We start from the raw sequence: 19,338 nt of genomic DNA, 5'->3' as shown, positions 1-19,338 counted from the left end.
GAGGCATGATAAGGCATTAAACTCATTTATACTAAGTTACTGATGACTCATCTTAAGCATGGGTGCTAGATACATCTCTTAATCTTTCCATGCCTCAGTTTCTTCTTCTGTAAAATTATGCAGTTGGACTAAATTGTTTCTAATGTCCTTTATAGCTCTTAATATCTGATTCCATGACCCTTAAAATAGTTTTAATTTACATTTTAAAATTATTCTTTCACATGACTATTTATAGCTTGCAATTCTATTGAGAACTGCTTGTTCATATCCTTTGATGACATCTATTGGGGAACAGCTCTTGGTCCTACATATAACTTTTTCTTTCTTTCTTTCTTTCTTTCTTTCTTTCTTTCTTTCTTTCTTTCTTTCTTTCTTTCTTTCTTTCTTTCTTTCTTTCTTTCTTTCTTTCTTTCTTTCTTTCTCTCTCTCTCTCTCTCTCTTCTCTTTCTTTCTTTCTTTTTCTTCTTCTTCTTCTTCTTCTTCTTCTTCTCCTTCTTCTTCTTCTTCTTCTTCTTCTTCTTCTTCTTCTTCTTCTTCTTCCTCCTCCTCCTCTTCCTCCTTGCCAAAGGACAATGTCCCTGCGTATGAATGAATTATAATGATCAATCTTTCTGATTATCACCAGATCTAGGAGGATGGTGAAGAGAACTGAGGAACACAAAGATGATCCCAGCAGTATCTTTAGGCAGGAAACATCTTTTGCTTTCTGCAGAAGTGGAATGGACAGCAGAGTAAAAGAGGGGGCATGAGATCCAGGCTGCACAACTGTCCAACAGGAGCTTTCTGGCTAAAAAGAATGATGGAGCAGGTCAAAATACATGTGGCCTAGTCTAGATTACAGGAACCCATGCAAAAAGCAAGTACTGGCCTGAATCTGATGTTAACATAAATGGCTGGTTTAAACTCATGACTCATTCTCTCCATCTCTCACACCCTGACCCATAGCTCAATGTCAGAGACACCTCTCCAAACCTCCAGTCCCATACAGAGCCCTACAGTCTCAGAACCTATTACTACATTTAGACTTACACCTATTTGTTATTCTTGACCCTGGATGATAAGCTGTCTCCTTGGTGCCTACAGGGTCCTGTTTTAAAATATAAATACCATACATATTTATATGAAAAATATATAAATAAAATGTCTAAATATAAATATTTAAAATATACATAAAGCCATATAAAATACACATCCTGGGAGGCACGATAAGGCATTAAACTCATTTACACTAAATTACTAATGACTCATCAGATCCATGTTCCTCCTGTCTTTTGGTGCCAGTATGGCTGTGGAACACTGGTTGGTGACTTTTGTACAACAGTGGCCTGTCTGACATTATCACATTAGTTCCCAGAGCAGACCCCTTTTGGGAGAGTTGAGAAGAGAAATAAACAACTTTTACCATTTAGTGTCAGAGATAAGCATCTTAGCCAACTGCTGAACCAACACATTTATTAAGCATCTATTAGAAGAGCAGTTTCCAGTCTTTTCTTCCCTATAATTCGGTGTTTAATCTTGGCTACCAGAAAACAGATGAAACATACTTTGCTCTCTAATGTAGAAATATGGGGGACTGTGGGTAAGTAATGTTGTGTACAATGTCAGATATGGTCACTGAGTTGGTTGGTTTTGCTTATTTTTTTAAATTTCATAAATGGGAGGAATCTATGGAGGAAAGATCAAGGAGTGATTGCAATATAAAAAGAAAAAGGCACATTATACGTTGGTTTCCCTCTGAGAGAATAAAATGGGATTAGTTATCAGGGTCATATAGAATGATTCTATTCTATAACTACCACCCTAGGGGAATTTGAGTTATTGAGTTTAGAATAATTCACACTTCCCACTGTTCCTTACCCCCTTCCCCATAGTTGTTTTCACAGAATTTCATAAGTGAGAGGACTCAGAGATTATCTAGTCCAGAGGTCTTAAGCTGATATTTGTAGACTTCAGGAAGTCCATGAATTTGGATAGAAGAAAAACCACATTTTTATTTTTCCTAAATTCTAACTGAAATTTAGCCTTTCCTTCAATTATGAATGTAAGCAATACACCACAGTGACATTAGCAATACTTGTAACTTTGTCACCAATAGAAATAAAATATATTTTCAATGTACTTCACTGTTGAAAATTATTTGGATGTCCAACATGACATGCCTGTTGCTATTCTTATTCAAACATGCCCTATTTTTTTATTCTTTATTCATCTTAAATAACAGTTTCACACTTTCATTTAAAAATAAATTTAACTTTAATTTGCCTTCATTTAAAATTTGTTACCTTGTTAAGTAATATTTTAATATAAGAAACATATGTATTGGTATATTATAAATTTGTTTTTAAATATTTTGGTAGCTGTGTTTCATTATAATTGGTTTCCTACATATTTTATTTGATTCATTTAAGAGCATTATTCTGAGAATGGGTCCCTAGACTTCATCAAACTCTTGCTGAAGGGGTCCATCACACACAAAAGGTTGTGAATCTTTGGTCTAGTCCTACCTGTAATTGACCAAGGCTTCTTTTTACAATATCATTATCCACCCTCCAGTTAACAACCTTCAGCAAAGGGGCCCCACCTACCTCCTGGCCCAGTAAGAGCCCTTGGACAGCTCTAATTATTAGTTGCTTCTTACCTCAGCTAAAATCTGTCTTTCTATAGCTTCCATCTATTCTTCTTAGCTCTTCTTTCTGGAGTCAAACAGAACAAGTTTTGAGAGAGGCAATGTGTCACAGAGGATGTTGCTACTCTTGATTTTGGAAGACCCAAATTCAAATTACACCTTAGACACTTTAACTGTCTAAGTGACTGGGCAAGTCACTTAAACTATGTCTTTCTCAATTTCCTCATTGGTAAAAGGGAGATAATAGAACCTACCTCCTGTGGCTGTTGTGATGATCAAATGAGATAATCATATGTGATTTACAAAACTTAAAGTACTACATAAATGAGAACAATTTTTGTTTTACTAACTGGGCTTTCAAATATGTGAAGATAGTTATCACATACTCCCTAAGTTTTTTTTTTTCAAAATTAAATAACCTCGGGGCAGCTAGGTAGTGCAGTGGATAGAGTACAGTCCCTGGATTCAGGAGGACCTGAATTCAAATCTGGCCTCAGACACACAACACTAGCTGTGTGACCCTGGGCACGTCACTTAACCCCATTGCCTAGCCAAAAAAACCCCCAAAAAACAAAAAAAAAATTAAATAACCTCAACTCCATCCATCTATCCTTATATAATATGGTCTCACATCCTCTCACCATCCTGGTCAATATCCTTCCTAAAATATGGTGTCCAGAACTGAGCACACTATTCCAAATGGAGTCTGCTCAGGGCAGAGTATGATAACAGGATGGCATACCTTCCCCATTCTTTACTTTATGTCATTGATCCTCTTCAAAAATGAAGCATAACCAGCAACAGCTTTATGCCTCTCAATTCAGCCTTATTTCATGTTAGCTTGCTTTGTTGCTATGTCACACTATTAACTCAGTTTTCATTTTTGTGCCCTGTATACAGTTTATGAAAACCCTAGATCTTTTTTTCCTCATGAACTATTGCCCAATCATGCCCCTCACCCATCAACTTGTGAGGCTGATTTTTTGTACCCATTGTTCTAGTCTATATTTTTATACTGATTGTTATCTACAGAGCTAACTATATCTTTACATCATAGCTCTAGATTACCCAAAAATCTTACAAGCATGCCTAACAAGCATTTATTAAGTACCATCTGCATACCAGAACCCTGTGCTAGATTCTGAGGATACAAAGTAAAAAACAGAACTTGTTCTCAAGGAATTTACATTCTCCTTTGGAAACATGATGTAGACAGATGAGTCAATGCAAAATAAATACAAAGTAGTTGGGAGGAGAGAAGCAACTAGGGGATCATGAAAGGCTTCATGTAAGTGTTGGCTCTTAAGCAAGGTCTTGAAAGAACTAGGAGTTCCAAGGGATGGACCTGAAGTGGGACTACATTTTAGGAACAGTAGGTAGCCTTGGCAAAAGCATGATGCCAGGAGATGAAGCGTTGCGTATAAGAAATAGCACCATAGTTTGTCATAGGGCTGGAGAGGCAAGGTGGGGCAGGTTTTGATAGAGATAGATAGGAATTGGACCTCTGTTTTTATTGGTCTAGGGAACTCCCAGGTGAGGAAAATCCCCCTTCCAATGCAGCTCAGAACCTTCTCTGCAATATGTAGTCTTAGTTGCCTATAGCACTGAGGAACAAGTGACTTGGCCAGGATTATACAGCCAGTATGTGTCATAGGCAGGACTTAAATCCAGTGGTCCTGACTCTGAGGCCATCTCTCCATCCATATGCTATACAAACAGGAGAGTTTCTGTTTGATCCTAGAGGCAATAGGGAGTCATTGGAGTTGGTTGAATAGAGGAGGGCCGTTGTCAGACCTGTACTTCAGGAAAATCATTTTCTTAGGACAAGGCACTGTGTTTCTATTAAGCCAGCTCAATATTGTGCTAAATTTTTTAGATGCTGCATCATACTATTGGCTCATATTAAGCTTTCAGTCAATTAAAACCAGATTTTTTCCCACATGAACTGCTGCCATGCCAAGCCTCCTCTATCTTATAGTTCTACTATTTTTTTTTACCTATAGAGAGGATGGTTAACAGTGTTGAATGAAGAAGAAAGGTAAATGAGAATGAGAGAAAAAAATCATTAGGTTGAGCATAAACTCATGACATAAATGACATAAACTGTCATTGAAGGGTTGGTAGGTTTAAAGGCTAGAATTAAGAGGGTGAGGAAATGAAGCAGTGAGCAGAGATAGAATACTTTTCCTACTAGCTTAACAGTGAAGTAGGGAAGAAAAAAATATCTTGAAGAGATGATAGGATTAAGAAAGGGTTTTCTTTTGTTTGTTTGTTTTTAGGATAAGGAAGACCTAAAAATGTTTCCAGACAGTGAGAAAGGAGCTAGTAGATAGGCAGAGTTTGAATTTAAGAGACTGGGGATGAAAATGATCAATAAGGTAAGTTCTCATAGGAGAAAGAATGATTTAAGTAAAGTGTAGAGATTTTCATTGGTAAGGAAGGCCACTAAATTCTCTGAGAGTTTAGCAAAGGAGCAAAAGATGGGGAAAATTTTGGAAAATTTCTGAGGTGTGGAGACTGAGGGATGAAGGGACTTAGGACAAATGGCTGAACTATCATTAAAATGGAAGCACAGATCATCTGCTGAAAGAGATGGGGGTGAAGGTAGAATTGGGGGCTTGAAGAGAGAAGAAAAATTCTGGAACAGCCATGTTTGCTATACATTGGTGAGGATTCAACTGGGATGAGCAGGAATATGGAGATAACATTTAATATGCTGCTGGTGTAGCTATAGATCAATCCAATCATCCTGAAAGTAAATATGGAATTATTCCTCAAAAGTCACTGAACTGTGTATATACTTTTTGACTGCATGGTGGCACTACTAGGCCTATAAACCAAAGAGATCAAAGAAAGAAGAAAAGGACCCATATATTCAAAAATACTTAAACAGTCCTTTTTGTTATAGCAAATAACCAGAAATTAAGGGGATACCTATCAATTGGCAAATGGCTGAACTAATTATGGTATATGAATATTATGGAATATTATTGTGTTATTAGAAATGAAGAAAAGGATGGTTACAGAGAAATCTGGGAAGATTTGTACAAACTGAGACATAGTGAAGTGAGCTGAACCAGGAGAAAAAATTATAAAATAGCAGTAACATTGTAAAGACCAACAATATTAATAGACTTAAGAACTTTGATAAATACAATGGCAAGCCATGATTCCAGAGGACTAATGATGAAGAATGTTATTTGCATCCTGAGAGAGAGGTGATGTACTCAAGAGGCAGAATGAGATGTAAGTTTTTACACATGGTTAATGAAGGAGTTTGACTGAATATTTGTTACTAGCTTTGTTTTTTGTTTGTTTGCTTGTTTTTCTTTTTCAATGGCAAGGGGAGAAGAGGTTAGAGGAATATGAAATAAATGTATGTCAATGAAAAAAAGTCAAAAAAAGAAAAAATGTAGTTTTTTTAAGTGTCTAGAACTTAGTTACAATGATTTTGTGACTTCCTCTAGCAGCACTTAATGGCTCAGGCTTAGGAGCAGATACTGAGCGTAAGCCAGGATTGAGAAGTTTCACTTGCTAGATGACTGTCTATATCTTGTGTGGATGTAACAAAAAGACTCTGGCCTAGGCCTTTGTTTCTTCTCTCTCTACATTTTCTCCCTTGGTAACCTCATCAGTTACTGTATGGTCAATGATTTTCTTTAATCATACAGTTTGGGAATATAATTTCCTCCAATTTACCAACATCTAGGTAGCCTTGCTGGGATGACATGGTACTCTCCAACCCTCTTTTCTCAATATTTTTTGGAAACAGTCTTGTGTAATTTAAATGCTCTGTTGTAGAGATGGAGTATCAATCAGGGAAGAAGTACAAGTGATCCCTTGAAACTCCACACTCAGAAAGTGTTGATATGAGTAGGAGATGCACCAACTGGTTGCTTGGAGAGAGAAGAAAGCAACAGTGGTTCACCATAAGCCTACATGAGATTAGTGACAGGAGCATTCCTTCATGGTAAGAAAGAGATATTCCCAAAACTACTCACACTATTGCTTGATTTTGAAGTGAAATGATGCAGTGAAATATGGTGAAAACCATATGCAAAAGAAGGTTGAAGATTATAATGGAGGTACAGAATTGATCGAGGGAGGATTAAAAATAATAGCCAGCATTTATATAGTGCTTTGAAAATGTTATTCTTACAACAACCATGGGAGGTAGGTTCTATTATTATGTCCATTTTACAGATGAGGAAATTGGAGCAAACAGGGTTAAGTGACTTTTTCAGGGCCACACATGTAGTAAGTGTCTGAAGGCTGGATTTGAACTCACCAAGATAAGTTTTCCTGACCCCACTGTACTATTAGTTGCCTCCAGGTGCAGTGCTATCAATCAATAAATCATCAAGTGTTTAAGTGTCTACTATATGCCAAGAATTGGGGATACAAATTTTATGAGTGCTGCAATCCTTACAAGAAACTTAACATTCTAACAAAGAAGGCATAAATCGAATGAATGTAAAGTAAATAAATACAAATAAGTACAAAGTACAAGGTAGTTTGAGAAGAAGTTCAGGCAAGGAGATCAGGAAAGGCTTCATGTAGAAGGTAATGCTTGATTATTGAAGGAAGACAGGGATTCTGTGAAATGGCAGTGAGGAAAGGGAATGCCATTCATGGAGGAAAGCCAAAATATGGGCACAGAGATGAGAGATGGAGCATTTTGTGTGAGGAAGAGAGAGAAGGCTATTTTGGCTGGCTTGTAGAGCACGGAAGGGAGAGTCATGCCATGCCATGTACCAGATTGTACTGGTCTCTTGGGGAGGGTTGTTTCTTGGGTTGTATCACTGATTTCTACAGGCTCAGATCAGAGTCCTACCAATCTGCTTCCATTAACTTGTAAATAAGTTCAAGTTCTGAGCCTTGGGAGCCTGAGCTCTTATAAAGTGAGCTAGTGATTACTCTCAGATTGGTGTCAGATATTGAAGTTTGCAGGCCATCTGGGTAAGGCTATAATCAAGAGAACTGGGAGGTCCACAAAGTGCATGTGGGCCTTTTATGTGAGGAGGGAGCCTCTCACACAAGGTCTAAACACAGAAAACTTCCAAATTCTACATGTGTAGACTTCCGCTTTCTTCTGAACTCTCAGTCCCACATCACCAATTACTAACTAAACAGTTTCAGCTGGATTTCTTATTGACATCTCAAACTCAACTTGCCTAAAACAGAACTCATATTCCCTCCTAAAACTCTCCCTTCCTCCAGACTTCCCCTCTTCTGTGTAGGCATTACCAGTTTCTCAGGCCCCCAAAACTTCAACTTTTCTCCTTTTCTCAATCCTTCCCCTTCCCCTTCCCCTATACCTATTTATTGGCCAAGCCAATTACTTTTATATCCACAATATGTCTCACATCTTCCTCTCCTATTTCCTGAACACAGTCTTAGTTCAGACCCTCGTTCTTTCATCTCCAGAATATTATAACAGCATCATACTTGTTTTACTTTCTTCAAATCTCTCCCTTATTCACTCTTCCACGAAGCTACCATAATAATCTCCCTAAAGCACCTGTCTGACCTTGCCACTCCCCTGTACAAGGTCTGTCAGATCTCCCTATTGGTCCTAGGATGAAATACCCCCACCTGGTTCCAACCTAATTTGCTTGTCTCATTTCACATTATTCACTTTTAGTCATTCTATGATCTAGCCAAACTGGGCTATAACCTGTTCTCTTTTCTGTCTTTTAGCCTCTAGAGCCTTCTGTCAGGTATAGCTCAGGTCCACTTCCTATAGGAAGCCTCTCCTGGCTGTCTCAGTTAGTGCTCTCATTCCTCATATTAACTTGTATTTTAGGTAAATATTCATCTCCATATAAATTGTGACAGTAGAATATAAATTCTTTAAGCCCAAGGATTGCTTTTCTCTTGTGGCATAGTGATAGAGACCTCTCCTTAAAGCCAAAAAGCAGTGCTTTAGATATATTTAGGTCGTGTGACTCCTGGGCAAATCAACCTTCATGGTGCTCTGGGAGCCAACTTTTTAGAGAAAGCACCCACTTGCATTGGTAGAAAGAATTTCCTCGCTTGGGAATTTGTTATACCTATACCTAGAATGAGATCACAAGTTGGATCCCTTTCCCCAGTGCTTTGCTCCCTGTCTTATACTTAGCAGGAGTTTAATATGTATCTGTAGAATTGAACAGATTTTAAAGAAAGGGAGCAACATAAATTGTTGGGTGGGACAAGATTCAATGCTGTTTTGGACAGCTTCAATAAACAGAGGTGGGAGAATGGTCTAAACATCCAAGAGATGGCAGGAAGTGGTGGTAATAGTGGTGGTAGTGGAAGTGGTGGTAATAGTGGTGGTAGTGGAAGTGGTGGTAAAATCATCAAGAAATGTAGAGGGTAAAGCTGCAACTTTGTTCTTCCACTCAAACACTATATTGTCTAGGGATATGGAGAAAAAAGAAACTTGAGATACAAGTCAAGGCAACTATTTTCAACATGAAATTAAGCTTTAGACCCACTTTAGGATAGGAGTGTGTCAGAACTAGAAAGTACCACAGTGGTATCTAGTTCAGTTCTTTTTTAGTGCGCTTGTACACATGCGTGTAATTCATACAAACTATGTATGATAAAACTAAAAGGTATATTTTGGAGAAAGAGGGCATGAGCTATTGGGAAGAATAAGGCAAGGCTTCATGTAGAAGGTATTGTCTGAGCCTTAGATTCTAATTCACTTCTACTCTATGGGGCACTCATGAATAAACTTGGAATCAATGTGATGATCCCTTGAGATACTCACTGTTTTTCACTTTCCTCGCTTTACTTTCCCTTTTCGAGGAGACTGGGTGTCCTTAGATTCTTCAATAACAAAGCACAGCCTTAGAACAAAAATTTTTATAATCATTCCAACTCAACTATCATTTGAGGAACTATAAGCCTGGCCCCTGTAACCATGGTCACCAGAGCATCAGTTGTCCCTAAGGAGACTCTATAAACATTCTGTGCCTAACTTGATGAGAGCCAGGCATGGCTCTGGGGAAGGGTTTCTTAAACTGGTGTCAGTGAACTTAAAATACATATTTTGATAACTATTTCAATATAATTAGTTTCCTTTTGTAATTCTATGGTTTTTTTTTTAATTTTACACTTTTATAAACACCATTCTGGAAGGGAAGCCATTACCTTGACCTGACTGCCAAAGGAGTACATTGCACAAAACTGATTAAGAATCTTTGTTTCATAAAAAAATGGATAGGAGAGAGCCAAAGTGGCTGGCAGTAGAGAGGGGGAAATATAAAGGAACTCCTGCTCAGCTAAACAGAAACACCCATTTTACATTGAGAGTATTTCACCTTTTGGGTACTATTTCTATATGTGAATTTCATTTCTGATTTGACAGAAAAGTGTGAAATTAATTTTTGATGATAATATATTCACATATACATACACATGTGTATATGTATATATATACATATCTCCAGCTCATTTTACATATATACATATGTACATATATATGTAGGTATATATATTATATATGTGTGTATATTTCAATCTTGAAATTAGTGAACCTCAGAGACCATGTAGTCTAACCCATACCTGGACCACGAATCCCTTCTACACTATGTGTGTGTATGTGTGTGTGTGTATAGTGGGAGAAGAGAGGAATTGTGTGAAGCCTTCTTTACAACTAAATCTACTTAGTGAATTTGCCAATCCCTTTCTGTATCATTCGAGTTAAGCATACCCTCAACCCAGTCAGGAAGCCCAGTACCCTTAACACCTTCATCTTTAAAATTTTATTATATATAATAGATCAGCAAACTAGAGATCGTAGCCCAAATCCTGTCCTGGCCACTGCCTGTTTTTGTATGGCCTGGGAGTTAAGAATAGCTTTACATTTTTTAAAAAGCAGGCTAGATTTGGCCCTCTGGCTGTCATTTACCAACCTCTTATTATAACATCAGACCACAAGCATAACCAATGAGGCCAACCTGGAAATGCCTTTTGTATATTGTAAATAGTGCCTATCATGTTTATAATTTCATTTTTTTTGCCTGTAAGAAGGAATATAGATCCCATTTCTTTCAGCTGTTAGAGAGAAAGATATTATCTGTAATTTTATAACTGATGACATATTTCCCTTTTCCTCCACAGGGCTCTGTATAGTAGGCTCATGTACTCTTCCTTATCAGTTCCCCATCAGTCATTGCAGAAAACAGTTTGGATTTGAAGGTAAAGGACTCTTTTCAGTCATTTTTTTTTCAGTTGTGTTAACCCTTTGTGACCTAATTTGGGTCTTCTTGGCAAAGATACTGGAGTGGTTTGCAATTTCCTTCTCCTATTTTACAGATGAGGAAACTGAGACAAACAGGTTTAAGTAACTTGTCCAGGGTCACACAGCTACTAAATGTCTGAGGCCAGATTTGAACTCAGGAAGATGAGTCCTCCTGACTCCAGACCTGGTGCTCTATCCAGTGTGCCAACTAGCTGCTCTCTTGAGCACCACAGAGAGGCAAAATTGTATAGTGGAAAAAGGTCTGGATTTCAAATTAGATAATACAGGTTTGAATGTTGGTTCTGTCACTTCTTGTGCGAACCTGGGCCAGTTATCACCGCTTTGGGCCTCAATTTTCTCTCATCTACAATTAGAAGGTTGAACTAGATGGCCTTAGAGGTTTGAACCAGATCTAAATTCCTAATCCCATAACAGGTTTAAACCCCAGCTCTGTCACTTACTATCTACGTGAACTTAGGCAAATTATTCAATAGATCTGGGTCTCAGTTTCCTCATTTGATAAAATGAAGGTATTGGAGTAAATGATATCTCAGATTCCTCTAGTTCTAAATCTATGGTCCTACAGAGCTAGGGACGTGCATGTAACACACTCAACTTGGAGGCAGGAAAGAGTGTAGTTCAGATCTTGCCTCAGAAACTACCTGTGTGATCTTGGATAAGTCACAATCTCAATCTTGGGTTTCCTCACTCATAATATGGGGATAATAATAATACCTGCCTCACAGCGTTGTGAAAACCAAATGAAATCACATAAGTTAAGCACCTTGCAAAATTTAAAGAGCTATGTAAATACTAGCTCCTATTTCGATAGTTTATTCCTTTTTTTTTCATATTTCTGTCTCTTTTGCTGATTATTTAAAACATATGACTTCTCTTAGTCCAAAGATAATACAAAGGGATAAGGAGGCAGTAAAGAATCTTGTAAAATGAATTACATAAAACTAGATGAAATAGACAATGGATACATATTTCTGTTTCAGGAATAGAGGAAAGCATTGGTTTATTTTTATTTATTTTTTGTATTATAGGTAGAGAAAATGTTAACGAGAAGCAAAATCATCATTCTTCTCCCAGTTATAACATGTCAACAAACTTTGTACCCAAAAGAGAAGTCAATCCTGTCTATTTTCTAAAAGTCACAAGCATTTCTGGTTAGTGATTCTTGGCTGTAAATTTATATCTTTTGATTCCTGGAATAATGTATTCCAAGTCCTCCATTGTTTTATGATTGTGGCTACTAAATCATTATTGCTCCTGACTGTAACTCTTCGGTATTTGAATTCTTTCTTTCTGACTCTTGTAGTATTTTTTTTTCTTTGACCTGGAAGCTTTGGATTTTGACTATGATGTCTGGAGGTTTTCCTTTTGGGATTTTTTTCAGGAGGTGACTGGTAGATTCATTTCATATCCCTATGATTCTAAGAGATCTTGGCAGTTTTCTTTTATGTTTCTTCAAACATAATGTCTAGGATATTTTTTTTTCTTTTGTTCATGGGTTTCATATGGTTCAATGATTCTTAAATTTTTTCTTCTTCTTGACTTGTTTTCCAGGTCAGTTGCTTTTTCTGTGGGATACCTCTAACTTTCTTCTCTCTTTTAATCCTTTGACTTTGTTTTAATATTTCTTGCTGTATCATGGATACATTGGTTTCAATTTGGTCCATTCTAATTTTCAGGGAGTTTGTTGCTTGGGCAAAGCTTTGTACCTCTTGTGTCAAGCTCTTAATTCTCCTTCCAATTATTTATTTCATAATGCTTATTCCTTTTCCATTTTTCCCTCAAGCCCTGCCATTTTATTTATATATATTTTTTTAAACTCTTCAAATTTTTTGCTTTATTTCTTCCAGGAAATCTAGTTAAATTTGTGCTCATGCTGTGTGTGAGGTTTTTTTTTTTTTTTTGGAGACTTTGCTTGCAGGTGTTTTGGAGTCATTTTCTACCTTTAAGTGTCTATCTTGAGCTTTCTGGCTACCATAATAGCTCTTTATAGTGGGGTTCTTTTTTGTTTGTTTGCTCATTCTTTAAGCCTACTTTCTGACTTAGGACTTGATATTAGGGCTAAGCTGTACTGCACACCTAGAAGAAAGGTCTGGTCTGGTCCTGCTGTTGCTTTCTTGGAGTATGGAGTATTGTGTTATCATAGGATCTCTGGGACAGACTGAGGAATTGTAAGCTTTTTTAAAAATTAATTTGTTCATTTTTAGTTTTCAATATTCACTTCCATAAGATTTTGAGTTTTACATTTTCTCTCCCTCCCACTTCTTCCCTCCCCTCAAGATGGCATACAATGTAATATAATATCTACATATACATTCATGTTAAGCACATTTTCCCGTTAGTCATCATGTAAAGAACAATTAGAACTAAGGGGAGGAACCATGAGAATGAAGGCAATAAAACAAAACAACAATGGAAAAGGAGAGCAAATGCTTCCATCTGCATTCAGACTCCATATTTCTTTCTCTGGGTATGGAAAATTGCAAGCTTTTAGTGCTCCTAAAGTGGTATAATCCAGGGCAAAGTCTGATTGCTGACCCCATGTCTGAGCTCTGAAAGTAGCATTTTAGCCAAAGCAATAATATTAGACTGCTGGACTCAGTCTCTACCAGCCAGCTGGGAAATTCTGCTGGTTCAGGGTGGCCAAACTGTAGGCTCCCCTTTGGTCTAGGACACCTGCCCTGGCTATTTCTCTGTAGACATGGCCAGATTCTAGATCCAGTTCTTCTCTTGGGGACTGGGCCAAACCACAGCTGCTTGCTTCTGAATTTCCCCCTTCAGCAGTATACTGCCCAGGGTCTCTCTACCTGGGAATGCCACTCCTGTGCACAGATCCCCTTCTCAGTCTTCCCTGGGTCTGTGGCACAGAAACGGATGGTAGGCAACAAAGCTTCCAGTTGCACCTGTTCCTGGTCCTCTGTACAGGCCTGGAGATGTCCCAGTATGGACCCGGAACTTCCTTTTGCCCTGATGCACAGTCTCTCCCTGGGCACTGGAGTGCTCTATATACCATGTGCTCCTGCACTGGTCCCCAGTGTCCACAGTCTTCTCTGTCTGACTCCCTAGGCTGACCTGGGCTGAACAAAGAACTCACTGTGACTTTTTCTGGATTTCCCCATCAGTATTCAGTCTGGCCCATTTTCTGGGTCTGTTCGGAGGAGTTTGGTGGACAGGAGCTCAGTTGCATTTCTTCCTAGACTCTGCCATTCTGGCTATATCTCCTCATTACAGGTCTTTTTAAGATGTTCTAAGTCTCTCTTTAAAACTGCCCACTCCTGAAGTGATTTCGAATGACAGTTATGTGTATGTATCTCACTCTCATGAGCTTGTAAATCTAGTGCATATCATATACACCTTTTTATTCCTATCTCACAGTACGTGCATATAAAATTTGAATTAATTTTTTGTTCTTCTGGATAGGGGCCCAAACCTGTCGAAGTATTGAAGGAAAAAATGTCTCTAAGTTTTGTCAAATCTTTTTAAAAGTCAGATTCAAGCCCGATGCTGGACACAATCCAAGGGACCAGGGAACAGCAGGGAAAAGAAGAGACACTTTAGTTAAGCTGCCTGATTGTAAATCAGGCACTACATGTATGTTGCCTCTAGTTAGGATACGTGGTGGGCCCTGCAAAGAACAAGCACATTATAACACCCTAAAGATAAAATGGTCAAGTGCTTACAAAAGCTGGCTAGCACACTGCTTTTGGAAGCTAATGAAACCTGAAGAGAGGCAATGTGGCACGGTGGATAGAAAAGTGATGTTAGTCAGGAAGATCTGGATTCATGTCTTACCCCTTGACTTATAGTGGCTATGTGACCCTGGGCAAGTCTCCTAACTGCTCAGTGCCCCAGTCAACTTTTTAGGACTATAAGTTGCTGAGCAGGTGATGATCTGAATTGATAGAGGAAGTAATAATAACAATACCATGTTTATAATGCTTTAAGGTATACAAAGTATTTTACAACTCTCTCATTTTTATCCTCATGACAATTGAGGGAAGAAGCTGCTATTATTATCCCCATTTCACAGATGAGGAAACTGAGGGAGATTAAGGATCACACAGCCAGTAAGTATCTAAGGCCAGATTTGAACTAAGGTCCAGTACTCTATCCACTAAGCCACATACCTTCTTCCTCATCAGGACCTCCCTATTATATTGAAATCATAGATCCTGTTAAATACACACACACACACACACACACACACACACACACACACACACACACACACACACACTCCTAACCTAGAAAGCATATAGCCAAACAGCCATGACATGATGTTTCTTAAATCTGCAAAGAACACACTTTGTAACCACAGAACCATTGAAAAGGAGCCCCTTAGACAGTGTCTAGCTCCTTCCCTTGACTTCAGTTTCCTCCTTTGAAGAACCTGAGGATTAGAGTGATAAAATGACTTTCCTAAGGTAATGTTAGAGCGAAGACAAGAACTCAGCTCCCCTGACACCAAGTTCAGCCCTTTTTATTGAAGGAGATCCAAGCTATTTCTTGATTATTTTCCTACCTCCATTATGAAATGGTGTGTTTAAACCCGTCATTTTATCAGTGAAGGGAACTCTTTACATGGAAACACTGCAGGTCAGAAACTCATCTCTTACTTACAGTTACAGCTAACACATATCAAGCTAGGACTTCAGTTAAGGTCTACATGACTTAAGAACAACCTTCTCTTCTATTAGGTCACACTGTCCCTCTCAGTCCTGGAATACAGGACCCAAAATTGGAATTAACTGAAATGGGAATTTGTTAGCCAAAGCTGTGTGTAGGTTATTCTGTAATAGGCCTGTTACTTAGTCTCTTTCCAATCCCTAAGCATTTATTAAGCAACTACAATATGCTTTGTTTGTGTCTGCCAATGGGAAAACAAAGACTTAAAAGAAACAGTTTCTGTGCTGGGGAAGCTTATATCCCATCAGGGTAACAACATAGAGAAAAAAATGGCTTGTAGAGCACATGTTATAGTAAACCTTTGCAAAGTTTTTTCATTTAATACGTACTACAATAATAGCAATAACACAGCACTTCAAGGTTTATAAAGCACTTTACATATCTTATCTCATTTGATCTTAACCAACAACCCTATTAGATGCTATTATCCCCATTCTTGAGACTGTTGGAAGTTAAGTGACTAGCCCAGGGTTATACAGCTAGCAAGTGTACGTTTTGACTAGATCTTCCTCCATGTACCGTGGTAGGTAACCTGAGCAGATGCAAAATGTAGATAATCCAGCATCCCTATGTCATATGACTAACAGTTTTTTTGGGGGTGGAAAGGGGGGAGATTGGTGTTGGATACTGACTCTATTAGCTTGGGAAACCTCCCCATTGCAATCTGTTATGCAGATTATCAATACAATTGGCTTTAATTATAGTCTTATTGGACTGGGGTACTGAAATTAAGTGACTTGCCAATGGTCACACAGTATATGGCTATAGGTAGGATCTGAATCTAGTTCTTCCTCTATATACTATTTTGTTGTTCAGTTGTTTAAGACTCTTCATAACCCCATTTGGTATTTACTTGGCAAAGATACTAGAGTGGTTTGCCATTTCCTTCTCCAGCTCACTTTAAAGATGAGGAAACTGAGGCCAACAGGGTTAAGTGACTTGCCAAGGGTCACATAGCTAGTATTTGAATCCAGGTCTTCCTGACTCTAGGCCTGGCATGGGTGCTATCCATTGCACCACCTGGCTGCCCCCTTTTGATCTATAATAAATCTTTATTTTACTGTCTTCCTTAGTTTACTCATCTTTCAGCTCCTGATTTAGGATTAAGGCCAGGTTCAGTCCCCTGCTGCACTTCTGGGTGTAGTAGTTAGCTTTCAATATCCAAAGTAGATAATTTACACTCTTATCCTTCCCATCCTCACTCGCCTACACAAACACAATTTTGCGTCCTTGTGATACTTGGCTCAACAACTTGGTTTACAGTTAGGAGGAGATTATAGTGAGGATGAACAGTTCCAGAGTGTCCCCTAAACTTCTCAGCATGTACTGGAAACTCTTCATCAGCTTTCACAGAGCACCATGAAGAAAAGCTGAGTTTCTGCAAGGCAGAGAAGTAGGGACATCTTGCCCTAACCCCACAAGCACCTGGGCTGCGAAAGAACCTGCTAATTCCACAATTTCCAGATCTCCGGGACAGAGGGAAGGTGTATTCTAGAGTTTCTCTTCACCCATGTCTGAAAGGGGGAATGAGAATTGGATTACAGAAGGTCCTTCTCCATCACTTCCTCCCAGTTGTTCATTGACCATCACAAAAGAGCTTTTGTGCCCAGAGACTGCAGATCCTGAGTGATAGGCAGGTCATCTGTGCGGATCTCACTCTCATTCCCGCCAGACCCAGCAGCTGCGGTTGGGGATTAAATGCTCTATCCCGGCCTCACCTCCCACAAAAGTTCTAGGCACGGCAACCCCTAATTCCCCACCCCCCTTTCAATATCAAATGATTGGGTGCTGGGGTGGGGAAAGGAAACTTTCCAGATTGCTGGGTGTGCAGGAAATTGTACAGCGGACACATTAGGGCAGGGGAAGGAGGAGGAGAGAGTGGGGAAGAGAAAAGGAGGGGAGAAAATAGGAGGAGGGGAGAAAGGGAAAGGAAGGGAAGGAAAAGGAGGAGGAGAAAGGGAGGCCGGGGACAGAGAAGGGAAAGAAAAGGAGGAGGGGAAAGGAAGGCTGGGGAGAGAGAAGGGAGAGGAGGCGTGCGTGGGGGGAAAGGGGGTGGGGAGGGAGGCCAGAGGCGGCGGCAGGAGGAGGGTTCGCGTCCCTCCGTCGGTCCATCCGAGGGAGGAAGCTGCGGCGCTTCTCCTCCAGTCCCGCTGGGCAGTGGATGGGGAGATGCGGCTCCTGGCCTTGGCCCTGGCGTTCCTGGCGGCTCGGGCTCCGGTCCCGGGTAAGCGGGGCAGGGGCAGGGGCAGCGGACTTGGGGCGGCGCAGTGGCGGCGCGGCAGCCGGCCCAGCGCGGGCGCAACTTGCTGGAGCAACTTTGGCAGCCGGGGCTCCAGGCTTTACCCAGAGCGGCTCGTGGGCGCCTCTTTGCCGGGAGCTGCAGGGCTTGGAGTTGGTGGGGCGGGGGCGGGATTGCAGTTGGGAGCTTTCCTCTTTCCCTGTCCGAGGACTGGAGAACGCCTCTGCAAGTCCCAGGACTTTGTCCTGGGGCTGGTGGGAAGTGATGTTGCCGGGCGCTACTTTGGATTTCATGTCTTTCCTGTCTCCACTCCTTTGCTCCCAAAGATGACCCTGTGAAGGGAGGGGAACAGACCCTCACCCCTCCCACTCTTCAGTCCTCCTCTTTCCACTCGCTGACTGCTGGACAGAGAGAATCTTTCCCTCTCCCAAGTCTAGCGGGGAGATGAGTTGGGGGGGAAAGGTGATGCTCAACTCTGTCTCCCCTGAAATCTTAACGCAGATTGGGCACACTTCCCCCGGATCCAGGGTAAGCAGGACAGCAGAACACTTCTCTGCGCGTTACAAGACTTAGAACAGGAGCCCAGCCAGCCTCCTGCTGAGCTCCCAAACCCACCAGCCAGAGGAGGGCAGGCGCCTGCCCGGTGGGAGAGCACTGCGCCCACCCACCCCCCAAGTGGGCCCAGGGCGCCTGCCCATGCTCCTCATGTGATGTTTTCTCAGCACTTTCCCTTTGATGCCCCAACCCAGACCTATGCGTTGGCCTCGGAGCCTCTTGTAATCTGAGCTTTTGACTATTAAACATTTTTTTAAATTCCCTTTTTTTCTTTCCCTTGGCTCCCTTGCTGCCTCATTCTCTTCTTGTTTTGAGGAGGCTCTGAGTGCACTTTCTATTTGGAGAAGCTGTCACGAAGCTGGCTTCCAAGCTGGCTGGCTCTCCTGGTGAAACAACAGAAAGGAAAAGTTTGTTTATTGGAGGCATTTAAGACAAGAGAGTGAGAGAGTCTGGTGACTGTTTAAAGGGACACAGAAGGGCCAGCCGCAGACATTCTTGTGATCTAGAGAGGATTTATTCTGAAAGATTATTTTGCAACTTTCTGCAGACCCAGAGGAAAATCTGGTTCAATTGTACACCACACTCAGACGCCTGAAGGGAATACTGAAAGTGGGTTTGGGCCAGACATTGTAATATCTTCCCATATTTGTTTCCTTGTCTGTCACCCTCTCTGCCTTTTGGATGGGAAAAAGAAGGTGGTATTTTTCTCTGGTTTGCTAATTTGTCTGTATATTTATTGCCTGTCCTAGTGTCCAGATCTCTGTTTTTGTTTTCAATACAGAGGGAAGGAAGGAAGAGGAAAAGAGAAGAAGAAGAAGGGAAAAGGAAAGGAGAGAAAGAAAAGGAAAGGAAAGGAGAAAAGAAAGGGAGAGAAGGGAGGGAGGAAAGACAAGACAGTTAGTCAACAAACATTCATTAAGTGATTTCTGTATGTCAGGCACTGTGCTAAGCAGTGGGAACAAAGAAAGGCAAAAACAGGAG

At 40.2% G+C, this 19,338-nt stretch overlaps 1 protein-coding gene and 1 long non-coding RNA gene across 5 annotated transcripts in view; one reads left to right on the top strand and one right to left on the bottom strand.

Annotated features, from left to right (window-relative positions):
- Positions 1 to 77: 77 nt before the first annotated feature.
- Positions 78 to 9,532, bottom strand: LOC110215512 (uncharacterized). The gene is made up of 3 exons (XR_002326545.2): positions 9,384 to 9,532; positions 2,639 to 2,693; positions 78 to 578 (listed from the first exon to the last, which is right to left on the bottom strand). It is a non-coding gene; the product is annotated as an uncharacterized LOC110215512 (long non-coding RNA).
- An 8,058-nt stretch (positions 9,533 to 17,590) lies between these two features.
- Positions 17,591 to 19,338, top strand: part of VSTM4 (V-set and transmembrane domain containing 4) — a 161,706-nt gene continuing 159,958 nt past the window's right edge. For all 4 annotated transcript variants that reach the window (XR_013485216.1, XR_013485215.1, XM_078150904.1 and 1 more), the window contains exon 1: positions 17,591 to 17,787. Coding sequence is in view for 2 of the 4 variants with exons in the window: in XM_078150904.1 (XP_078007030.1) it covers positions 17,733 to 17,787 (55 nt within the window). In the remaining 2 variants the exon portion in view is untranslated. The remainder of the gene's footprint in view (positions 17,788 to 19,338) is intronic.

Source organism: Phascolarctos cinereus, unplaced genomic scaffold, assembly GCF_003287225.1.
Source record: "Phascolarctos cinereus isolate Bilbo 61053 unplaced genomic scaffold, phaCin_HiC Scaffold_3;HRSCAF=262, whole genome shotgun sequence".
Classification (NCBI taxonomy): domain Eukaryota; kingdom Metazoa; phylum Chordata; class Mammalia; order Diprotodontia; family Phascolarctidae; genus Phascolarctos; species Phascolarctos cinereus.
Note: the sequence above shows the minus strand (reverse complement) of the source record. Positions and strands in the feature narration are given on the sequence as shown.